The sequence below is a fragment of the Scyliorhinus canicula genome, chromosome 2 (assembly GCF_902713615.1).
Source record: "Scyliorhinus canicula chromosome 2, sScyCan1.1, whole genome shotgun sequence".
Taxonomy (NCBI): Eukaryota; Metazoa; Chordata; class Chondrichthyes; order Carcharhiniformes; family Scyliorhinidae; genus Scyliorhinus; species Scyliorhinus canicula.
This window is the reverse complement of record NC_052147.1, coordinates 245,997,060-246,021,678: the sequence shown is the minus strand read 5'-3', so window position 1 is coordinate 246,021,678 and position 24,619 is coordinate 245,997,060. Positions and strand designations below refer to the sequence as shown.

Sequence of the window (24,619 nt, the reverse complement as noted above, 5' to 3'; positions counted from 1 at the left end):
TTCACTAATGTCATTTAGAGAAGGAAATCTTCTGTTCTTACCTGGTCTGGCCAACATGTGAATCTAGACCCACACAGAGATGTGGTTGATTCTTACCTATCCCCCACTGAAATAGCCGAGCGAGCCACTGAGTTCAAGGGTATTTAGGAATGGATAACAAATACTGGCATCGCTGGCGACGCCCACATCCCAAGAACGAATGAAAAAAACATTCCCCATTCCTCCTTCCAGTAGCAAATTTTCCCTTCTTGGGATTTTTACACATAAGGTTAGAAAGGAATCCTGTACACATAGCATGGATGCCATTTCCTTATCTCGTCAGCTATCTCCACAGTGCAAATAATATCAGGGTAGTTTTAATCTACGGTGATTATTATTCACCTGATATGTATGATCTTAAATGAAAATGTCAAATAGACTCAATAAAAATACATTTCGCCTGTTATGTTTTTGCAATAGTACATTGCTTTCAGGCAAGTGGAAATTGATTAGAATTGATCTGAACTTTTGAAATTTAAAACAAGTAAATCCTATCAGATACAATGCAGCTGATCTACTTCTATTGAAAATGTGCTGCAATGAATTCATGGACAGAAATGTTGTGTTTTTCCATTCAGGTGAAGTGGATATTAAAATTCTTGGCATAATTCAATCCAAACATCCTGGCCTTCCTATTCACAATGAAGTGGTGGAGCCAAATCTACACCAAATCACCAAATACAAAGGTATGTGGGGCGAAATTCTCCGCCCCCCACGACGGGTGGGAGAATAGCGGGAGGGCCTTCCCGACATTTTTGCCGCCCTCCCGCTATTCTCCCACCTCCCCGCCGAAGTCCCGACCCGAATCGCTGCCGCCGTTTTTTTACGGCCGGCAGCGATTCTCAGCTGTTAGATGGGCCGAAGTCCCAGCCCTTTCCGCCGTTTTCACAAACGGCAAACACACCTGGTCTTGCCGTTCGTAAAAACGGCGTCACTAACTTGCTTTTTATAACCATGGCACCGATTGGCACGGCAGTACCACGGCCGTGCCAAGGGTGCCATGGGCCCGCGATCGGTGGGCACCGATTGCGGGCAGCGGGCCCGATGCCCGCGCACTACTTGTCCTTCCGCCGCCCCGCAGTATCCATTCACGGGGCGGCTGAGGGGCAACCCGGCCCGCGCATGCGCGGGTTTCGCGCAAAAACGCGATGACGTCACCCGCGCATGCGCGGGTTGGAGTCTTCCAAACTGCGCATGCGCGGCTGACGTCATATGACGCGTCAGCCGGCGCTAACTCCGGTAAGCGGGCTTAACGATTTTCGTTAAGCCCGTCTTGCCGGAGCCTACGGCGTCGGGCTGCTAGCCCCGACCGGGGACCAGAATCGGTCCCCCGTCGGGAAGGGGCGCGCTGCCGTATAACCCGCCCGGGTTTTACGGCAGCTTTACGATTTCTCCCGTTTTGGGAGAATCTCGCCCGTGGTTTCATGTGAATCAACAGTTTTGTTTCAGCCATTAACTTATCTTTTATCTGTTTCCTGTTGTGACCATGGGGTGGAATTCTCTGTTTCGGAGACTAAATGGGATGATGGGCAGCTCCAGTGGTGCCTTTCCCACCGACCAGAATGATGGGATCCGGCGCACATTCTGTGCGTGGAACCTCATTAATTATGCACAGGAATGTTTCCCTAGGAATCTCCTGGTGGGATGACAGCTGATTAGTCCGCCCACCTTAGCTGTTGGGTTTAAAGTTACTGACGCCATATTTAAACGCCAGTCCAGCACACCCATATCACTCTCTCCAGCTCACCTGTCTTCACCAGACCATGCAGGATGTCCAGGGAGAAAAGGCTAGCAGCTTCAATAAGACGTCTGTGCTTTGATTCAACCACCTTTGCCCACGCCCATAACCTTTGAAGCTCCCATGCCCTAACTGAACTTCGACCAACTTCTTCTGGAGTCATCATCCATCTCCTTACTGTAAATGATGTGATAGCCCTTTTGATACCCTTGTTTGTAGGCTATTTAGGCAGGCATGCAGGGGTCCAATTTCCTCCATTGGTCTTCCCTCCGCCTTCCATTGTTTGTTATCTTCATCCACAGCCTTACCCCTCCACGTGCCATTGTGAGCCTTTGCTTAACCCACTGCAAATTCTTGCACAGCTCTTCTTCCACATTGCCCACCTTGTGTTCGTCAGGTCAGCAACCTCCTCTGCCTCCACCTCCTCCTTCTTTTCACATCAAACCACACCCCCTGGTCAAACCTTGCACCTTTGTTGCAGTGACTGCATGAGTCCTGCAGCACAGTGCCATCAGATAGGCACTGGTGTGTAGCACCAGGTGGGTGGAGAGGGGAGTAGGGGGTGTGGAGATGGGAGTAGGGGGGTGAAAGAGTACTGAACTGAGACAGTGCCACAGCATTGTCTATGGGTCGAGCAGAAGAGTGCCGTCCATGTAGACCAACTCTGTGTGGAGATGTAGATGGAGGGCAGGACCCAGTCTGCCCTGGCAGAGTGCTGCATGGCACAGCAGGAGCAATGCAGCAGTATGGCAGAAAGTTTTTGTTTGATGTGGGAATACTCGAGAGTTGTACTGGGCTTCTCCCTTGGCTCCGCCAGGACTCCTCCCCTGGGAGCTGCTGTATAAAGATTAGTGCCACAGGGTCAGCCGGCCAGTTCACCGAACGTTCAACGGCTAACAGTCTGACTCTGTTGTAAGTATATTAAAACCCCTATTCTAATCCTACAAGCACGTGTCCTGAGAATTGTTGGTTCCAACATTGGATGCACCTCAAAGTCTCTTGCAAATTGTTTTTTTCAAGTGCCGAATTTTTTTTTTACAATTAAGGGGCAATTTAGCGTAGTCTTTCTATCTACCCTGCACATCTTTGGGTTTTGGGTTGAGACCCACGCAGACGCCAGATGCAGCACGGTAGCATAGTGGTTAGCACCATGGCTTCACAGTGCCAGGGTCCCAGATTCGATTCCCGGCTTGGGTCACTGTCTATGTGGAGTCTGCACGTTCTCCCTGTGTCTGCGTGGGTTCCTCCGGGTGCTCCGGTTTCCTCCCATAAGTCCCGAAAGACGTGTTGTTAGGTCAATCTACCTCAGTGTACCCGAACAGGCGCCGGAATGTGGCAATTTCACAGTATTTCACAGAAACTTCATTGCAGTATTAATGTAAGCCTACTTGTGACAATAAAGATTATTATTAATATTATTACATAGACTGTGACCCGGGACCGAGATCGAACCCGGGTCCTCGACGCCGTGTGGCCAAACCACTGCCCTACCATTCAGCCTGCAATTGATAACTGCCTTGCGCGTGCCACTCTTGAGCAATCGTGCATAATTTCACGCTGGCATGGTGCAAGATTGGAAGACTTGACAGTACACTGATGGGCTGCTGTTTTATCGGCATTCATGAGCTGCAAATGAATTTCGTGCCAGTTGCCAGGGGGATGACTGACCTGCAATTAACGTGCCATTGGGAGAATTACAATGTAATTTTATGCCAGAGGTTTTCTGACTTTTTGTCTCTTGCCACATTTTTTGCACCCACCTTCCACCAAACCCACCAGGCAGGTTGGCAGAATACCACCCCATGTGTGGCTGAGATACAAGTGATCTTTTGACTGATCATAGAACCAGTAGTTTGTTGCTACCAATGTGAAATGACTGTAACCCTTTTTGGCAAAAATAAGTTAATCGTTTATGAATTATTATCGTCAATAATTATGTTCATGATCATCAGGTTAATATTGTTGTTTTGGGTGACGTTTTGCCCTGCACTCTCTGGGCTAAAACCATATATAATCAATTGTAACAAGACATTAAAAACACACATGGTGAAAGCACAATGTTACTGTGTGAGGGGCGTTAAAACATTGATTTGAAAATTAAGGATCTAAATCAGTTCCCTGTTTCTGAGTTGGTCAGAAGTACGGGCAGCAGTGTTTTCCAGCAGGAAAGACAACATTTTGCAAAGGAAAGTCAGGAACAACCAGCTTCCAATGATTTCTTGGATGCTCGGGTAGTCCTCCCCATTCATCCATTTCATAACCTTTTTTCACATAACAGCTTACAATGTTTTGGAATGCACTGTCTGATAGGACATTTGAAGCAAATTGAATAGAAACTTTCAAAATGGAATTGGCTAAACACTTGAAAAGAGAACAAAAATGCCCCTATTGAAAAAGAACAGGATGTAGGAATGTGGGTTAGCATTGCCCATGTAACTTATGATTTGGGGTATCAACACAATCATAGAATCATAGAATTTACAGAGCAGAAGGTTGTTTTTTGGCCCATCGAGACTGCACCGGCTCTTGGAAAGAACACCCTACCCACTTCCACCCTTTCCCCGTAACCCAGTTGTGGTGAATGTATTCACCAGACAGGTGATGTGCCTTTAAGGTTTGGTGTGATATGCCTTTAAGGCTTGGGTTGGACCCCGGTGGGCTCCGCCTCTGAGCTGCGCCTCCCTGGGGCTGTATATAATGTTGCGTCCAGTGGGTGGCGCTCAGTTTGTACTGAAGTCTCTGGCTAGCTAAGTTCTTTGCGTATTAAAGCCTTCATTCGCTTGATCTCACTCTCGTGTCGTAATTGATGGTATATCAATTTAATATGCAAAAAACACTATTGACACCGCTATCAAGCCAGAGAAACTCGATCTAGATGTCCATGCGCCAGAAGCCAAGGAGATCTTCTTGCACTGGCTTTGCTGCTTCGAGGCATATATCGGCTCCTCAGAAGCAACTATCCTCGAAACTCACAAGCTGCAACTCCTCCACGCTCGGGTGAGCCACAGAATCTCCGTTTTAATCGAGAAGGCGGCCTTGCATGACACTGCGGTCGAGATTCTAAAGAAGTGCTTTGTCAAGCCCGTCAATGAGGTGTTCGCGCAGCATCTTCTCTCGACCCGCCGGCAGCGCTCCGGGGAATCGCTGGATGATAATTTGGAAAAGCTCACCATACTCGCCAGAAGCTGCAATTACCAAGCAGTGTCGGCGGAGGACCACATTAAGCTGCAGATCCGGGACGCCTATGTGGTTGGAATCCACTTGAACTACATCAGGCAGCGACTCTTAGAAAACGGGGCAAACGACTTGCAGGAAACAGTAAAATTAGCCACTTCGTTAGAGGTGGTCTACCAGAACATTGGCGCGTACCCCGCGGACCCTGCAAGCCCCATGCGGACTTCACCAGACCTGACCACGCCACAGGCCTGGGCCACGCTGCTGCCCGTCCAGTCTGGGGGACCGTCGTGCTACTTCTGTGGTCAGGGCCAACATCCAAGACAGCATTGCCCAGCCCGCTCCGCGACATGTAGAGACTGCAGCAAAAAGGGGCATTTCGCTGGAGTCTGCCTGGCCAGACCGAAGGCCCAGAAGCAGAAAGCTCACCAGGCCCGACCAACGGACTCACAGGGGCGCAGGCCCCACAATGTGGCTGCATGACAGCCGGACACGCCCTTTTTCGACGCATCATCGGCCTCGTGCGATTGTGGGGGCGCCCATCTTGGCCGCCATCTTCTGCCCAACTCGACACGTGCGACCAATGGGGCGGCCATTTTGTGACTCCAATTCCCCGGAGGACACAGATTACCTGCAGCTTGAAGCAGTCAACCTCGACCAGTCGCGGCTGAAGCACCTGCGGAGCTCCATGATGGTCATCCAGGTCAATGGGCACGAGACCCCCTGCCTCTTTGACTCCGGGAGCACGGAGAGTTTTGAGCATCTAGAAACGGTACAGCGCTGCACCGTGCGCACCTACCCAGCCTAACAAACAATCTCCCTCACCTCTGGGTCCCATTCTGTCCGAATACAGGGGTATTGTATTGCGAACCTCGCGATCAAAGGCTGAATATGCCTGCTTTAAACTCTATGTCCTCCCTCACCTCTGCATGCTCCTATTGCTTGGTCTAGATTTTCAATGTAGTCAGCGAAGCCTGACTCTGAGGTTCGGTGGACCCTTACCACCCCCTCACAGTTTATAGCCTCGCAACTCTGAAGGTTGCTCCCCCCTCGCTCTTTGCGAACCTCACCCCTGACTGTAAGCCCATCGCCACCAGGAGACGGCGGTACAGTGCCCAGGATAAGACTTTCATCAAGTCAGAGGTCCAGCGACTCTTGAGAGAGGGGGTATTCGAGGCCAGCAACAGCCCCTGGAGGGCGCAGGCGGTGGTAGTCTGATCCAGAGGAAAGAACCGGATGGTCATGGATTACAGCCAGACCATAAACCGGTTCATGCAGCTTGATGCGTACCCCCTTCCCCGCATAGCGGAGATGGTTAATCAGATTGCGCAATATCGGGTTTTCTCCATGGTCAATCCGAAGTCCGCCTACCACCAGCTCCCGATCCGCCCGGAAGATCGTCACTACACGACTTTTGAAGCAGCCGGCCGGCTCTTCCACTTCCTTCGGGTCCCTTTTGGTGTTACTGATGAGGTCTCAGTCTTCCTGTGAATGATGGACCGAATGGTGGACCAGTACGGGCTGCAGGCTACTTGCCCATACTTGGACAATGTCACCATCTGCGGCCATGATCAGCAGGACCACGACGCCAACCTTGAGAAGTTCCTCCAGACCACCTGGGCCCTCAACTTAACTTACAACAAAGAAAAATTAGTTTTCTGCACAACCCGGCTAACCATCCTCAGCTATGTTGTGGAAAACGGGGTCCGAGGGCCTGACCCCGACCGCATGCGTCCCCTCGCGGAACTTCCTCTTCCCCTCAGCCTCAAGGTCCTCAAACGGTGCTTTGGGCTTTTCCCCTATTATGCTCAGTGGATCCCCAATTATGCGGACAAAGCCCGCACACTTATTAAGACCATCACATTTCCCCTGACGGCTGAAGCCTGTTCAGCCTTCAGCCGTATCAAGGCCGATATCACTAAGGCCGCTATGCATGCGGTGGACAAGACCATTCCCTTCCAGGTCAAGAGCGATGCGTCAGGCGTCGCCCTGGCTGCTACCCTCAACCAGGCGAGCAAGCCAGTTGCGGTTTTTTCTGGAACCCTCAACGCTTTTGAGATCTGGCACTCCACTGTCGAGAAGGAGGCGCAAGCTATTGTGGAAGCTGTGCGGCATTGGAGGCACTACCTAGCCGGTAGGAGGTTCACCCTCGTCACCGACCAGCGGTCGGTCGCTTTTATGTTCGACAACGCACAGCGGGGCAAGATAAAGAATGATAAGATCTTGAGGTGGAGAATCGAACTCTCCACCTACACGTACGATATTAAGTATTGTCCAGGGGCACTCAACGAGCCCCCAGATGCCCTGTCCCGCGGTACATGCGCCAGCGCGCAAGAGGATCGACTGTGGGCTATCCACAATGACCTCTGTCACCCGGGGGTCACCCGGCTTGCCCGCTTTATTAAAGCCCGCAATCTGCCCTACTCCACCGAGGAGGTCAGGGCCATGTCCAAGGATTGCCAAGTCTGCGCAGAGTGCAAACCGCAGTTCTATCGGCCTGGCAAGGCTCGCCTGGTGAAGGCCTCCAGGCCCTCTGAGCGCCTAAATATCGACTTCAAAGGGCCTCTTCCGTCCACCAACCGCAATGTCTATTTTTATTTAACCATTATTGACGAGTACTCCCGCTTCCCATTCGCTGTCCCCTGCCCCGACATGACCTCGGCCACTGTTATAAAGGCACTGCACAGCATCTTCACTCTGTTCGGTTTCCCCGCTAATCCACAGCGACCGGGGTACATTGTTCATGAGTGATGAACTGCGTCAGTACCTGTTCAGTAAGAGCATCGCTTCGAGCAGGACTACAAGCTACAACCCGCAGGGAAACGGGCAGGTGGAGAGGGAGAATGAGACGGCTTGGAAGGCTGTCCTTCTGGCCCTTCGGTCTCGAAGCCTCCCAATTCCCCGCTGGCAGGAGGTACTACCCGATGCGCTCCACTCCATTAGATCACACCTCTGCACGGACACGAATGAGACCCCTCACATTTGTTCTTTTCTCTGCACCTTGCTATAACTGTAACATTATATTCTGCAGTCTTTCCATCCTTCCCTATGTCTGCATTTTTTGTGCAGCATGCAAGAAACAATACTTTTCACTGTATACTAATACATATGACAATAATAAATCAAAAAATTATAAAAAACACACTTGTCTCATTACAATGAATTGCCTTAGTAGTTTGCCTTCAGAAATCCAGACCACGTTTTCCAAATTACAATTTTAAACAAAACCTCTGCTCCACTTTTAACAGCAAAGCCATTTCACAATTTCACAACTTCCCTTTTAGGTTTCCTTTGTTTTATCTGCTTTCACGCAAACTCTGTGATTCAGCCATTGATTTCCATTGTTATTTCAACTCATATTCCACAGGCTGTAGTAAAACCTCACCAAACCTGAAAATCACTTCTAATATCTTTTTGGCATTTCAGCCTTCTTCTCAGATCTCTTTTTCTTTACTAAAAAGTGCTCTGTTGAAGTATCTTTAAACTCAGACTTCTTGGAAACATCTCTTTGTTTCTCTAGTTTCCCTAACATGCAGATCCATGCACTTATTTTCTTCATCATTACGCCATGGTATAGCATTTCTTCTAGCAAAGCTGAGGGAGGTGTTCCCTCTCTAGCCTTCTGAACAACCTACTTCTAACAAAGCTGTGAGAGCTCTTCTCTTTCACTACCTATCTTCAACTGCAATCAAATTAGCTGAACTAAAACTCAAAAGCTTCTCTACCTTACAAGCCCCATTTATAAGCAACACTCATATGCTCATGCTTTTTATTTATTATTCATGGTATAGCCCTCACTAAGCATCATAGAAACACAGTTGGGACTTAACCAACCCCCACACATGCAAGCAACTTTGTGCAGCATGACGCTATCTCTAGGTTTTACCTTTCCAGGCACAGAAACATTAGGTTAAACTCACTTTACCATTCCATATTCCAAATGTTTACCAATACAGATATAAATCCTTTATTTTCCCTACACCATTTAAAACTATACCTCATTTCTAATGTATACCACCACAAATATAAATCCTTCAGAACTTCCTCTGTTTTCCGTACAGTTAGTCCTACACTGATGTTGGGTCAAACTTCTGGAAAATCCCTCCCTAACAGCAGTCTGGGTTTACCGATACCACAGCGGTTCAAGAAAGTGGTTCACCACCACTGTTTCAAGGTCAAGTAGGGATGGGCAGTGAATGTAGGTCCTGCTGGTTATATCCACATCCCATGGAAGAATATAAACAAATGAATGCTTCCAGAAATTTCCATTAGACTTACTGATTGATGATGTGTACAATTTGACAAATCGATAAATTTTTTTCACAAACTGTGAAATGCTGAAATGTGAAAATAGAAGCACAATGTTTAAATCTGTGCAAATTCCCCTCAGCTGACACTAACTGGCCACTTCTAAGCAGTCAGCAGTGAAATGTGTGTTGAAACATAACTTTCAGGAGTCTGGGTACGATGAAATATCAAACAAACAGATTGTGGTTCCAATTATTTTATTAACACAAAGAATTCCCTTCCAAATCTACCTTTGCACCAGATCTTGTGGCAGAAAAGAGTCAAGGACTTAACATCTCCTTCACTTGGAACCAGATGCGCTCTGAAGAATATGAAAAGCAAAACAAGGAGAGGAAGGAAAGCAGAAAATTCGATTTCATTCACATGATCCAGGTAACTGCAGTTATAGTGAACTTTACAGCCAGTACACTGGGAGATATTCAATCTGTCAGTCAGGGTTGAGTTTGAAACTAATTCTAGTCAAATACCCAACTGTGTCACTCAGTGTCAATGATGTGGAGATGCCGGCGTTGGACTGGGGTGAGCACAGTAAGAAGTCTTACAACACCAGGTTAAAGTCCAACAGGTTTGTTTCAAACACGAGCTTTCGGAGCACGGCTCTTCACCTGAAGAAGGAGCCGTGCTCCGAAAGCTCGTGTTTGAAACAAACCTGTTGGACTTTAACCTGGTGTTGTAAGACTTCTTACTGTACTCAGTGTCAAAACATTGATGGGTGTATGAACCATAGTCATTTTTAGAAGTAATACTCATTTTCACTTATTTTTAGGTAGGTTTTTTTCAAATCTTCACACTGCCTTCCCTTGACACTTCTGGTAGAAAGGGTGTAAGTGGGTAACTATTTTTCAGACTTCAGACAATGTTCATGAACATCTGCCATTTTATGTGGACAACATTTCAACAGAATCTCTCTCATAATTGTTCCTCCATGTTCGAGGAAATCACCACAGTTTAAATTGGAAATTGCGTGGAGAAGGAATGTGTGATTATGTCAGGATAAAGAGGTTCGAGTGATTCAGTGGACTCATGCTAAAATCCGCTGAACGGGATATTTAGTGGGGTGTTTCTTGGTGGCTGCAGTACCAAGAAACATCTTGCTTTCCAACAGAACTTTACCATTTACACTGGCCTCTGGGAGTTCCTGCCCGCTGAGGCCGCACTTAGAGATCCAGATCGCCTCAGGCAGAGCGAGTTGACTGACTTGCTGCCCACGGAGCCCGATTTTGATCTGATGCGCAATTCACCGGTTGCGCCTGGATTTGCGGCGGTCGCAACAGGGTCGCTGAATTGCTCCCGTTATTTCACAAGTGGAAAGTTCACTAGGGTTGTTGACCAGAAAGGATGATCTGAAATAGGCTAAAGAGATTGGATTTATTTATTGTCTCATGTACCGAGGTACAGTGAAAAGTTTTTTTTGCAAGCAGCTCAAACAGATCATTTAGGACATAAAAGGAAAAGAAAAAGAAAATACATAATAGGACAACACAAGGTACACAATGTAAATACATAGACACTGGCATCGGGTGAAGCATACAGAAGTGTACTATTAATCAGGTCAGTCCATAAGAGGGTCGTTTACGAGTCTGGTAACAATGGGGAAGAAGCTGTTTTTGAATCTGTTCATGCGTGTTCTCAGACTTTTATACCTCCTGTCCGATGGAAGAAGTTAGAATCGTGAGTAAGCCGGGTGGGAGGGTCTTTGATTATGCTGCCCGCTTTCCCCAGATAGCGGGAGGTATAGAGTCAATGAATGGGAGGCAGGTTCATATGATGGACTGGGCTGTGTTTACATCTCTCTGAAGTTTCTTGCGGTCTTGGGCCAAGCAGTTGCTATACGAGGCTGTGATGTAGCCAGTTAAGATGCTTTCTATGGTGCATCTGTAAAAGTTGGTAAGAGTTAACTACTACTACTGGTAAGAGTTGAAACAACTATTTGTCCATCTAAAGCCTTCACATATTTCAGTCAGATGTGCGTGGTATGAGCGGAAAAGGAACTTGACATTAAAATAATAAAGTTCCTTGAGTTTGGAACTGTTGGTGCTTTTAAACAGCCTTCTTGACTGTTCCTCCTTCCACAAACGTTCAAGCCCTCCACCACCAATGAACAATGGTAGCCATGTGTACCTTCTACAAGATGCACTGCAGTAACTCACCAAGGTTCCTGAGACAGCGCCTTCCAAACACACAACCACGATCATCTAGAAGGACAAGAGCAGCAGATACTTGGGAACCCCACCACCTGGAGGTTCGCCTCCAAGACACTGACCAAGTTGACTTATATCATTGAAATGTATCGCTTTCCTTTCCTGCCGCTGGTCAAAATCCTGGAACTTCCTCCATAACAGCACATAGGGTGTACCTACACCTCAAGGACTGCAGCTGTTCAAGAAGGCAGCTCACCACCACCTTCTGAAGGGCAACTAGGGATGGGCAATAAATAATGGCCTAGCCAGCGATGCATATATCCCCTAAATGAATGAAAAAAAGTGTATTGAAAATTGAAATCTTTAGGTAATTCAATAGCACACTCTATTAGATACATTTTTGAGATTTTGGGGTTCAGATGCACTCCAGAGAGAATCTACTCTGTATATAAGTGTCTTTTGTAAAATGTATTTTGGGGAGCCTTTCCTGAAGCCAGAGATATATTGTAGGACAAATGCAGAGCTTGCTGCTATCTGCTAAGATAAGACTAAAGTCATTACAATTCGCTGAAACAACCTTGGGCTATTGAGGGAAGAAGTCCTGGCAGCAATCAAGCAGTTTCTCTTACCTTTTTTGCCTTATGAGTGTGACGAGAATTATGTTTGGGTGTGAGGGTACCTACTTGCTCATTATTAATTAACCTATTGTCATTTACTGTTTATTCTCACAGAGGTATAGCTGTTTAACTGTGGTACATGTTAACCCTATGAGACTCTAACGCAGGGGTGGGCAAACTACGGGCCGCGGGCCGCATGCGGCCCGACAAAGGTTTTTATGCGGCCCGCCAATGAGGTGCCCGGAATCATAACCGGCATTTTTGAAAAGCCGCCGGGGAAAACCCGCTGAAGTAAATGCGCTTATTCAATAAGCGCATTTACTTCAGCGGCTTTTCCCGGGCGGCATTTCAAAAATGCCGGTTATGATTCCGGGCACCTCATTGGCGGGCCGCATAAAAACGCGCGTAGTGGGGTGGATGAGTGGGGCTGTCTCATTGGTCGGTTTAGTTGGGTGTGCGACCATTAGGAGTCCAGGTTACAAACAATAAGCCTTATTATTGTTTGTAACCTGGACTCCTATTGGTCGCACACCCAACTAAACCGACCAATAAGGCAGCCCCACTCATCCACCCCACTACGCGCTTTTTTATCGTTGACTCGGCTAGGCTGTGCTCCTGTCAGTGTTAAGGATCAGCACAAGCAACTTGACACCTGATTTCAACAAACTGGTAAATGACTGCAGTCAGATGCATCATTCTCATTGACATTGTTCTGTTACTTACTGAGCTACTTAGTTTTTCAAATAAATGTGCTTTTTTTTCTTTAAAGACCTTTTATTTTGGCTATTTAAAATATTAATTATTTTACTTAATATACTATGCGGCCCTTTAAAATTGTGAATTTCTGAATGTGGCCCTTGCACGGAAAAGTTTGCCCACCCCTGCTCTAACGCAGCATAAACCAGTGCGTTTAGATTGAGGGTCAGAAATTGGGAAGAAAACACATTTATACTTTAAAAAAATGAATTTCTCACTTCTTAATAAGATTGATATCATTTGACCAAATATTCTATAATTGCTAATTCGTTTCTCGAGTTTTCAAATATTTCTGAGTGGATAATGGAAAATAACGGGATTGGCAGGTTTTGTGCCACATCTCCGGCCCTACAAGTTACTGTAGTTATTTTCCTCAGCTCCTCCTGGGGATTATTTGCCTCTACAATGCTGTCCTAATGCAGGACACTTAAAAAGCAGGTTACGGTCGGGGATCACTGGAGCTTCCATTTTCATTCCCAAATACCTCCCATTAACTGTAGGTGGAGAGCTTCAGTTTGGCCAATTTGTGAGGTGGTCTCAGCACTCATTCAACACAATGATTTCAAATGAGCTTGGCAATTTTGCGCAAAATGCAGTTTTACATCGAATCACCAAGATTCGGCCCAGTGGTCAGACTTTGTCAAAATGGGTAAAATCCACAATAGCTCAAAATAATCCATCCCAACATTTTCTGACTCTATTAAGATGAGGGCAACTGAAGCATCATCACTGGAGTGGTGAACTTGCACTGTTATTATATGCAAAGGCAGATTTTTTTATAATTTGTCCTAGGCCTTTAATCACAGGCTTACTCTTCAACCAGTGCTGCATCGATCACTGCAAGAAATTTGGGGCCAAGACTGTTGTCCCAGAAATTTCTAGTGCTATAGAAGACTGGACGATCAGACCATTGTTCCAATGCTCCAGTGAAAGGGAGAAGTCCTGAAAGGAACCAGTGCAGAAGAAATCTTCAGAAGCTTTGGTATTAAGCAGCTGATTCTCCCAGGGGATCATTACTTTGGGATTTAGAACTGGAGACTTTCCAAAGGCCACGACAGAACACAGCAGCTCTGTGCTGAGGCCCTGTCAGGATATGTTTGAATTCCAAGATGTGAAATTTCCACAAATTGCAAAACTCCCCCTGGACAGTGAGAAACCAGGGAATACAAGGTTCAATCCCCGCAAGAAGCAGGTTCAGCGTCATGTTAATGCCCTCCTTCCAGAAATGTGTCAGGATTTCCCTTTGATCCCAAACAGAATCTCAAGGCACTTTGAGCACGGTATCACAATTATTTTTGAGAAAAAGATTTATCTTATATGAGGATATATTTGCATTTTCCATTTTCTTCCCCTTGTCTAGATGTTGTACTATGTAGAAAGTGTGCCTGATACCATCAAATACTTCCACAGCCTTCTGGAAACCAATGGCAAACTTCTGATAATACAGTCTTCCGGTACGTGATGTTTGGCATTTCTGATATTCTCGTTTCCTTATGGGAGGCACCGCCAGGCCAACGCAAACTGAAATTCGACAGCGGAAAATCTAATACTTGCACAAAGTTAAAGATTGCATTTCACCGAATGACTTGACCTAGAATCAGAAAACAGAGAATAGCTGTCAATGCTGACCATAATTAGTGAGTAATTATGATCACTAAAAATCACCTGTGATTGACCCTCAAACCCTCTGATAATTGAGATATTCACTTTTACGTTAAAATATTCAGTGCCTTAAGAATCTGAAGGCTTACAGATGGTGCTGAAAATGTAACGTTAGATGAATAATTGCACTCTAATGGGTAGCACCAAAAGTTACATGAATGTCCCTTGAATTCCCGTACCAGCCTCCCCGGACAGGCGCCGGAATGTGGCGACTAGGGGCTTTTCACAGTAACTTCATTGAAGCCTACTCGTGACAATAAGCGATTTTCATTTTCATTTCATTTCATACCCTCTTCCGCTTCTTGCCACATAGATTTCCCAATTTGTAGAAGCAGTCTCTGACTGTCTGATTGCAGAATGGTGTCCTTTCTCCTCTCAAGAACCTCAACAGCAGAATCAGAAGCGTTTTGTCTTTCGTAGCACATGATTTCCTTCAGGAGGATACTGGAAGTCTGCAGAGGGATTTGGATAGGTTAAGTGAATGGGCTAGGGTCTGGCAGATGGAATATAATGTTGACAAATGTGAGGTTATCCATTTTGGTAGGAATAACAGCAAACGGGATTATTATTTAAACGATAAAATATTAAAGCATGCCGCTGTTCATAGAGACTTGGGTTTGCTAGTGCATGAGTCACAGAAGGTTGGTTCACAGGTGCAACAGGTGATTAAGAAGGCAAATGGAATTTTGTCCTTCATTGCTAGAGGGATGGAGTTTAAGACTAGGGAGGTTATGCTGCAATTGTATAAGGTGTTAGTGCGGCCACACCTGGAGTATTGTGTTCAGTTTTGGTCTCCTTACTTGAGAAAGGACGTACTGGCGCTGGAGGGTGTGCAGAGGAGATTCACTAGGTTAATCCCAGAGCTGAAGGGGTTGGATTATGAGGAGAGGTTGAGTAGACTGGGACTGTACTCGTTGGAATTTAGAAGGATGAGGGGGGATCTTATAGAAACATTTAAAATTATGAAGGGAATAGATAGGATAGATGCGGGCAGGTTGTTTCCACTGGCGGGTGACAGCAGAACTAGGGGACATAGCCTCAAAATAAGTGGAAGTAGATTTAGGACTGAGTTTAGGAGGAACTTCTTCACCCAAAGGGTTGTGAATCTATGGAATTCCTTGCCCAGTGAAGCAGTTGAGGCTCCTTCATTACATGTCTTTAAGGTAAAGATAGATAGTTTTTTGAAGAATAAAGGGATTAAGGGTTATGGTGTATGGGCCGGAAAGTGGAGCTGAGTCCACAAAAGATCAGCCATGATCTAATTGAATGGCGGAGCAGGCTCGAGGGGCCAGATGGCCTACTCCTGCTCCTAGTTCTTATGTTCTTATGTTCTTAAATATTTAAGAGGCATCTTGACAAATACATGAATAGGATGAGGATAGGGAGATTCGGACCCCAGAAGTGTGTAAAGTTTTAGGTTCGTCACGCATCATGATGGGTGTCGGCTTGGAGGGTCGAAGGGTCTGTTCCTGTGCTACACCGATCTTTGTTCTTGGTTATTGTTCTTCAAACATCACCCTATTCGCATCATGCTGCCTTACTAATGTCGGCATTGGGAAAATCAGTTCACGAAGGCCAGTTTGAACGTGAATAATAATCTTAATTCGGTCAGACTTGGAATATTGTGTGCAATTTGGGGGTTGGGAAGGATATAAATAACAATGTAAAATTGCAGCATATGTTTGCTCCAGTCATAAAGGTAACGAAGGTTTACATTTGCTAAAAAGAGACTCCAAAGTTTGCACTCTTTTCTCTGGAGAAGTGAAATGATGGTCTGTCGGATATCTTCAATGCTATTATAGAATAACTAGTGTCAGAATGTTTCAATTCGTGGGATGGTAACAAGAGGCCACATATTAAACAACAGTTTTTGCAAAAAGATCAGCAAGCTCTGAAATAAAAACAAACATTGCAGCAACACATTCATCTTAATTGCCTGTACCCGACCTGCCAGTGACAGAGGAAGACCATCCCACCTTGCCAAATCCGCTTTCACCCTCCCCACCAAACTAGTAATATTATACCAACGGAGCCCCCCGCCCCCGCCAATCCCGTGCCATCTGCACCCCCCTGTATCTAAAGTGGGTCGCCTCCCTACGGAATGGCAGCCCCCCACCCCTGCCCCCACCCCCGGTTGGAACATGACAAAATATTTGCTTTTGTTCAAATTTAGCTTATATCCGGAAAAAGACCCAAACACATAAAGCAGCTCCAATATACCACCCATCGACACACTCGGTTCCGACATACAATAGCAAGTCATTTGTTACAAAGATACTCTGTGCTCCACCTCCACTGCCCCCCCCCCCCCCCCCCCCCCCGGCTTCCCGCACTATCCCCCTCCACGCCTCCGAACTACTTAACGTGATGGCCAAAGGCTCAATCACAAGTGACAACAACAAGCGGGGGACATAGGACATCCCTGCCTGGTCCCTCGGTTCAGAGAAAAATACCCCAAATTCATACTATTCATGCGGACACTCACCCTCGGCTCCCTGTATATTAATCTTACCCACTCCACAAATCACAGCCCAATACCTCTGCTCCAAAACCACCATCGAATATCCCCACTCTACCCAATCAAAGGTGTTTTTTAAGGAAGTCGAAAAGATGATTACCTTATTTATTTGGAGGGGGAAGGTGGCTAGAATTAGGAAGTTGCTGTTGTAGAGAGGACGGCAGTCAGGAGGGTTGGGTCTCACAAATTTACTGTATTGTTACTGGGCGGCTAATGCTGAGAAGGTGAGAAGCTGAGTTAGAGAGGGCTTTCCCAACGGGTTAGAATGGAGGAGAGTCTGTGCAGGGAGTCAGGGCTGAGGGCATTGTCAATAGCGCTGCTCCCGATGGTCCCGGGGAAATATTCGGGCAGTCCAGTGGTGGTGGCGATGTTGAAGATCTGGAGGCAGTTGCGCCAGAACTTTAGGTTGTGGGCGGGGTCAAGGGAAATGTTGATTCAGGAGAATCATAGATTTGAGCCAGGGAAGTGGGATGGGAATTTTTAGAGATGGGAGGAGAGGGGAGTTATGGTATTAAAGGATTTGTTTCTGGGCGCTCGTTTACGAGACTGGTGGAGCTGGGGGGGAAATATGGGTTGGAGCAGGGGGAGATGTTTAGACATATTCAGGTCCAAGATTTCGCTGGGAATGAGGGACAGAGCTTTCCAGTGGTGCCGTACCCACACTGTTGGAAGAGGTACTTACGACAGGGAGAAATTGAGAAAGGAATGGTGTCGGTGATTTATGGGGTGATTCTGGGGGAAGATAAGGTATCACTGGAGGGGATTAAGGCAAAGTGGGAGGAAGAGTTGGGGGAAGGTATGGAGGAGGGATTGTGGTGTGACGTGCTCCAGTAGGAGAGTGCATCAATATCGTGCGCGAGGTTGGGGCTGATACAGTTGAAGGTGGTATCTTGGGCACACCTTCACAAGAACGAGGATGAGCTGACTCTTTGAGTGGGTGGATGATGTTTGCGAATGCTGTTGGGAGGGGGGGGGGGGGGGGCTTCAAATCATGTTCATATGTTTTGGTCCTGTCCAAAACCAGAGGGGTATTGGAGGGAGGTCTGCAGGGTAATCTCGAAGGTGGTGCATGTGAGACTCAAACCAGGTTCCTTAGAAATCATATCCGGGTGTCGATCAGCTGGAAGCGGGTGCGGAGGCAGATGTCTTAGCCTTTGCCTCATTGATTGTCCAAAGGCGGGTCTTGTTGGGGTGGAGGTCAGCTTCTCCGCCCTGTGCCTCAGCGTGGTGAGGGGACCTGCTGGAGTTCTTAACGCTCGAGAAAGTGAAGTTCGAGTTCAGGGGAAGGATGGAAGAATTCTAGAGCTCATGGGCTTTGTTTATCATGCATTTTCAAGAATTAGATGACACTGAACATTTGGAGGGGTTGGGGGGGTTTGGATTGTATAAGTTATTGATAAATATGTTTGGGTTGATGGTGGATTCCTGATTGTTTTGCATTTGTGTTTTGTATTAAAATGTTGGGGGCTATTTGGGGGTTAGGGGATTGTTGGCCAGGGTATTGCGATTGTATTTGTTACTGTTGATTATTTGTTGGTGGGTGTAAATTTGATGAAAATGTGAAAAAGGAAGAGAATAAAAATATGTAAAAAAGGAAGAGAAATGAAATGAAAATGAAAATCGCTTATTGTCACGAGTAGGCTTCAATGAAGTTACTGTGAAAAGTCCCTAGTCGCCACATTCCGGCGCCTGTCCGGGGAGGCTGGTACCGGAATCGAACCGTGCTGCTGGTCTGCTTGGTCTGCTTTAAAAGCCAGCGATTAGCCCTGTGAGCTAAACCAGACCACATATTAAAGATAGTCACAAAAGTCTAAAGGTCATAAAAATTACTTTATGTAGAGTGTAGAATTCTTTGCACAAAGCCTGGCTGAAACAGAGTTCATAGATAATTCTAACATGGAAAATAGAACATAGAACATTACAGCGCAGTACAGGCCCTTCGGCCCACGATGTTGCACCGTCCAGTGAAACCCCTCTAAAGTCCCTCTACACTATTCCCTTATCGTCCATATGCCTATCCAATGACCATTTGAATGCATTTAGTGTTGGCGAGTCCACTACTGTTGCAGGCAGGGCATTCCACGCCCTCACTACTCTCTGAGTAAAGAACCTACCTCTGACATCTGTCCTATATCTATCTCCCCTCAATTTAAAGCTATGTCCCCTCGTGCTGGACATCACCATCCGAGGAAAAAGGCTCTCGATGTCCACCCTATCTAATCCTCTGATCATCTTGTATGCCTCAATTAAGTCCCCTCTTAACCTTCTTCTCTCTAACGAAAACAGCCTCAAGACCTTCAGCCTTTCCTCATATGATCTTCCCTCCATACCAGGCAACATTCTTGTAAATCTCCTCTGTACCCTTTCCAATGCTTCCACATCCTTCCTATAATGTGGCGACCAGAACTGCACACAATACTCCAAATGCGGCCGCACCAGAGTTTTGTACAACTGCAACATGACCTCATGGCTCCGAAACTCAATTCCTCTACCAATAAAAGCTAACACACCGTACGCCTTCTTAACAACCCTCTCAACTTGGGTGGCAACTTTCAGGGATCTATGGACATGGACACCGAGATCTCTCTGCTCGTCCACACTACCAAGAATCTTACCATTAGCCCAGTACGCTGCCTTCCTGTTATTCCTTCCAAAATGAATCACCTCACACTTTTCTGCATTAAACTCCATTTGCCACCTGTCAGCCCAGCTCTGCAGCTTATCTATGTCCCTCTGTAACTTGTAACATCCTTCTGCACTGTCCACAATTCCACCGACTTTAGTGTCATCTGCAAATTTACTCACCCATCCTTCTACGCCCTCCTCCAGGTCATTTATAAAAATGACAAACAGCAACGACCCCAAAACAGATCCTTGTGGCACACCACTAGTAACTGGACACCAGTCAGAGCATTTCCCATCAACCACCACTCTTTGTCTTCTATCAGCTAACCAATTTCTGATCCAAACTGCTAAATCACCCTGAATCCCATGCCTCCGTATTTTCTGCAATAGCCTACCGTGGGGAACCTTATCAAACGCTTTACTGAAATCCATATACACCACATCAACTGCTTTACCCTCATCCACCTGTTTGGTTCACCTTCTCGAAGAACTCAATGAGGTTTGTGAGGCACGACCTACCCTTCAAAAAACCATGTTGACTATCTCTAATCAAATTATCCCTTTCCAGATGATTATACATCCTATCTCTTATAAACCTTTCCAAGACTTTTCCCACAACAGAAGTAAGGCTCACTGGTCTATAGTTACCGGGGTTATCTCTACTCCCCTTCTTGTACAAGGGGACAACATTTGCTATCCTCCAGTCCTCTGGCACTATTCCTGTAGACAAAGATGACTTAAAGATCAAAGCCAAAGGCTCAGCAATCTCCTCCCTAGCTTCCCAGAGAATCCAAGGATAAATCCCATCCGGCCCAGGGGACTTATCTATTTTCACACTTTCCAGAATTGCTAACACCTCCTCCTTATGAACCTCAAGCCCGTCTTAAATGTTTCAACAAGGGGGAATGCTCAAAGCAATGTGGAATGAGCAGGAATGGAATTAAATGTGGGGAGGAACGGTTGATAAATTGATGGGCTCATTTTTTCACTTGCAATTTTTTCTAAATATGCACTAAATATGTTTTAATTGGCATGGCAAACAAATGTTACAACAGATTATTTTCTTCCCCCAAATCATGAACATATTTTTCATGCATACCACCAAGAAATCATTTTCACTGAAGAAATCCACACTATCCATAGAAACATAGAGAAACATAGAGGGCCATTCGACCCTGAAAGCCTGCTCCACCATGCAATGGGTTTATGGTTGATCCTCTATCTCAAGGCCATATTCCCGTTTTCTCCCCATGCCACTTGATGCCATTAAAATCTAAAAGATTATTGAATTCAACAACTTCAGATGATCAGCCCCACCTCGACCCATTTGTTTTCATTTCATTTTAACTGTCTTTTACCATTTCTTTCTTTCTTAATATACATTTAATTCCCCCCCCCCCCAATCTTATCCACCTTTCCTGCACTTTTCTCCTCTTTGCTTCCCCCTTCTCCTCCCCCAACACCTACAGTTCATCCTCTGATGTTAGTTTCCCTGCTGATTGACCTTTCACATCTGTCCTCTCTGGGTCCTGCCATTCGCACTCTTTCCCCTTGGTTTCCGTGGCCATTTGCACCTGGTTTCCCTGGGTTTCTGTGGCTATGACTCATCTTTCATTCTCACTCCACAGTATAAATATTTCCCACTTTCTCTGTCTGTTAGCTTTGACAAAGAGTCATCGGACTCGAGACATTAGCTCTTTTCTCTCCCTACAGATGCTGCCAGACTTGCTGAGGTTTTCCAGCATTTTCTCTTTGTTTCAGATTCCAGCATCCGCAGTAATTTTCTTTTATTTAAAAGATTATCTCTCTCTTTCTTAGAACATAAGACGATAAGACATGGGAGCAGAATTAGGCCACTCAGCACATCGAGTCCACTCCGCCGTTCAATTATGTCTGATATTTTTCTCATCCCCATTCTCTTGCCTTTTCCCTTAAGCCCTGATCCCCTTATTAATTAAGAACCTGTCTATCCCTGTGTTAAAGACACTCAGTGATTTGGCCTCCACAGCCTTCTGCAGCAAAGAGTTCCACAGATTCACCACCCTCTGGCTGAAGAAATTCCTCCTCATCTCTGTGTTAAAAGATCGTGCATTTAGTCTGAGATTGTGTCCTCTGCTTCTAGTTATTCCGACAAGTGGAAACATCCTCCCCACATCCACTCTATCCAGGCCTCGCAGTATCCCGTAAGTTTCAATAATATCCCCCCTCATCCTTCTAAACTCCAATGAGTACAGACCCAGAGTCCTCAATTGTTTCTCATACGACAAGCTCTTCATTCCAGAGATCATTCTTGTGAACCTCCTCTGGACCCTTACCAAGGGCAGCACATCCTTCCTGAGATACGGGGCCCAAAACTGCTCATAAAACTCCAAATTGGGTCTGTCCAGAGCCTCAAGCAGCCTCAGAAGTACATCCCTAGTCTTGTACTCTAGTCCTCTCAACATGAATGCCAACATTGCATTTGCCTTCCTAACTGGCAACTGAACCTGCACGTTAACATTAAGAGAATCATGAACAAGGACTCCCAAGTCCCTTTGTGCTTCTGATTTCCTCAGCAATTCCCCATTTAGAAAATAGTCTATGCCTCCATTCCTCCTTCCAAAGTGCATAGCCTCACACTTTTCCACATTGAATTTCATCTGCCACTTCATTGCCCACTCTCCTAGCTTGTCCAAATCCTTCTGCAGCCCTGGTACTTCCTCAATACTACCTGTCCCTCTACAGAGCTTTGCATCATCTGCAAACTTAGCAACAGTGCCTTCAGTTCCTTCCTCCAGATCATTATTGTATATTGTGGAAAGTTGTGGTTCCAGCACACACCCCTGAGGTCCACCACTAGTCACCGGCTGCCATCCTGAAATAGACTCCTTTATCGCTACTGCCTTCTGCCAGTCAGCAAATCCTCTATCCATGCCAGAATCTTACCCTTAACACCATGGGCTTTTAACTTATTTAACCGTCTCCTATCCGGCACCTTGTCAAAGGCTTTCAGGAAATTTAAATAAATTGCGTCCACTAGTTCTCCTTTGTTTAACTTCCCTGTTACCTCCTCAAAGAACTCTAACAGATTTGTCAGACATGATCTCCCTTTTATAAACCCGTGCTGACTGAGTCCTATTTTATCATGTACGTCCAAGAACTCCGCCATCTCATCTTTAATAACAGACTCTAAAATCTTACCAATGACCGAAGTCAGGATTTCTGACCTGTAATTTCCCGTCTTCTGTTTCCCTCCTTTCATAAGCAGCGGTGTTACATTAGCCATTTTCCAGTCCTCTGGGACCCTTCCAGCCTCCAGTGATTCCTGAAAGATCACCATTAATGCCTCCACAATCTCCTCAGCTATGGGTCTTGGAGATTTATCCTCCTTCAGTCCTTTCAGTTTCCTCATAACCTTCTCGTTAGTAATGGCCATTGCACTCAATCTGCACCATGACTCTCCAAGACCTCTGACATCCCACTGGTGTCTTTCACCATGAAAACTGATGCAAAGTAACTATTCAGTTCCTCTGCCATTAATTTGTTTCCTATTATCACTTCTCCGGCCATATTTTCCATTGGTCCAATGTCTATTTTTGCCTCTCGCTTACCTTTTATATATTGAAAAAAATCTCTTCCTATCTTCTTTTATATTATTAGCTAGCTTGCATTCATATTTCATCTTCTCCTCCTGATTGCTTTTTTAGTTGTCCTCTGCTCGCTTTTAAAGGATTCCCAATCCTCTGGCTTCCCATAAATCCTTGCCACTTTGTATTCTTATTCTTTTGCTTTTATGCTGTCCTTGACTTCTCTCATCAACCATGGGATGCCTTGTTCTCCCTTCAGCATATTTCCTCCTCCTTGGGATGAATTTCTGTTCTGCCTCCTGAATCACCCCCATAAACACCTGCCATTGCTGTTCCACTATCTTCCCTGCGAGACTCCTCTTCCAATCATCTCTGGCCAGATCCTCCTTCATATCTTTGTAGTTACCTTACTTAATTGTAATACCATTACATCTGATTCCAGCTTCTTCCTCTCAAACTGCAGGATAAATTCTATCATATTGTGGTCACTGCTCCCTCAGGGTTCCTTCACCTTAAGTTCCCTAATCAAGTCTGCCTCATGACACATCACCAATTCCAGAATTGTCTGTTCCCTAGTAGGCTCTGTCACAAACTGCTGCAGAAAACCGTCTCTTAGACATTCCACAAATTCCTTTTCTTGGAATCCACTCGCAACCTGATTTTCCCAGTCCACCTGCATATTGAAGTCCCCCATAATTATTGTGATATTACCTTTTTTACATGCTTTCTCTACCTCTTGATTTATTTTCTGCCCCACGTCTTGACTACTGCTAGAAGGCCGGTACATAACGTCCATCAGGGTCTTTTTACCTTTACGATTCCTCAACTCTACCCATAGAGATTCAATGCCTTCTAATCCTATATCGCTCTTTACTATCGATTTAACTTCATTCCTTTGCCCATCTGCCTGTCCTTTCGATAGGACACATATCTTTGTATATTTATATCCCAAACCTGTTCCCCTTGCAGCCACGTCTCTGTGATCCCCACAACATCATACCGGCCAATTTAAATGTGCGCAACAAGCTCATTTACCTTGTTCCGTGTACTGCATTTATTAAGGTACAACACCCTCAGTCCTGCATTGACCATGAATCTTCTCACATGTCACCTTTTTGATCTGCCCGAGGGTGATGTTGTTCTCTTATTTTTGTTCTCTATGTCCCCTTCAGTTATTACACATTCTAAGCTAACGCTCTGGTTCCCACCCCCTGCCATACTAATTTAAATCCCCTCGAGTGAGTCTAGCAAACCTCCCAGCCTGGATATTGGTGTCCCTCAAGTTTAGATGCAACCCGTCGTTGTACAGATCCCACCTGCCCCGGATGAGATCCCAATGGTCCAGAAATCCGAAACCCTCACTCCTATACAACCAGTTTAGCCACGTGTTTAGCTGAACTATCCTCCTATTTCTAGCCTCACTGGCACGTGGCACAGGGAGTAATTCTGAGATTACAACCCCAGAGGTCCTGCTT

The 24,619-nt window shown here is 45.9% G+C and overlaps 1 protein-coding gene across 3 annotated transcripts in view; it reads left to right on the top strand.

The window, feature by feature from the left end:
* Window positions 1–24,619, top strand: part of LOC119962084 (histamine N-methyltransferase-like) — a 233,759-nt gene that overhangs the window by 11,744 nt on the left and 197,396 nt on the right. The window contains exons 3-5 of one of the 3 annotated variants that reach the window (XM_038789936.1): window positions 618–725; window positions 9,501–9,631; window positions 14,134–14,227. The exons of 1 other annotated variant lie outside the window; for it this stretch is intronic. In XM_038789936.1, the coding sequence (XP_038645864.1) occupies window positions 618–725; window positions 9,501–9,631; window positions 14,134–14,227 (333 nt within the window). The remainder of the gene's footprint in view (window positions 1–617; window positions 726–9,500; window positions 9,632–14,133; window positions 14,228–24,619) is intronic. One more of the 3 variants, XM_038789939.1, reaches the window with a different exon arrangement.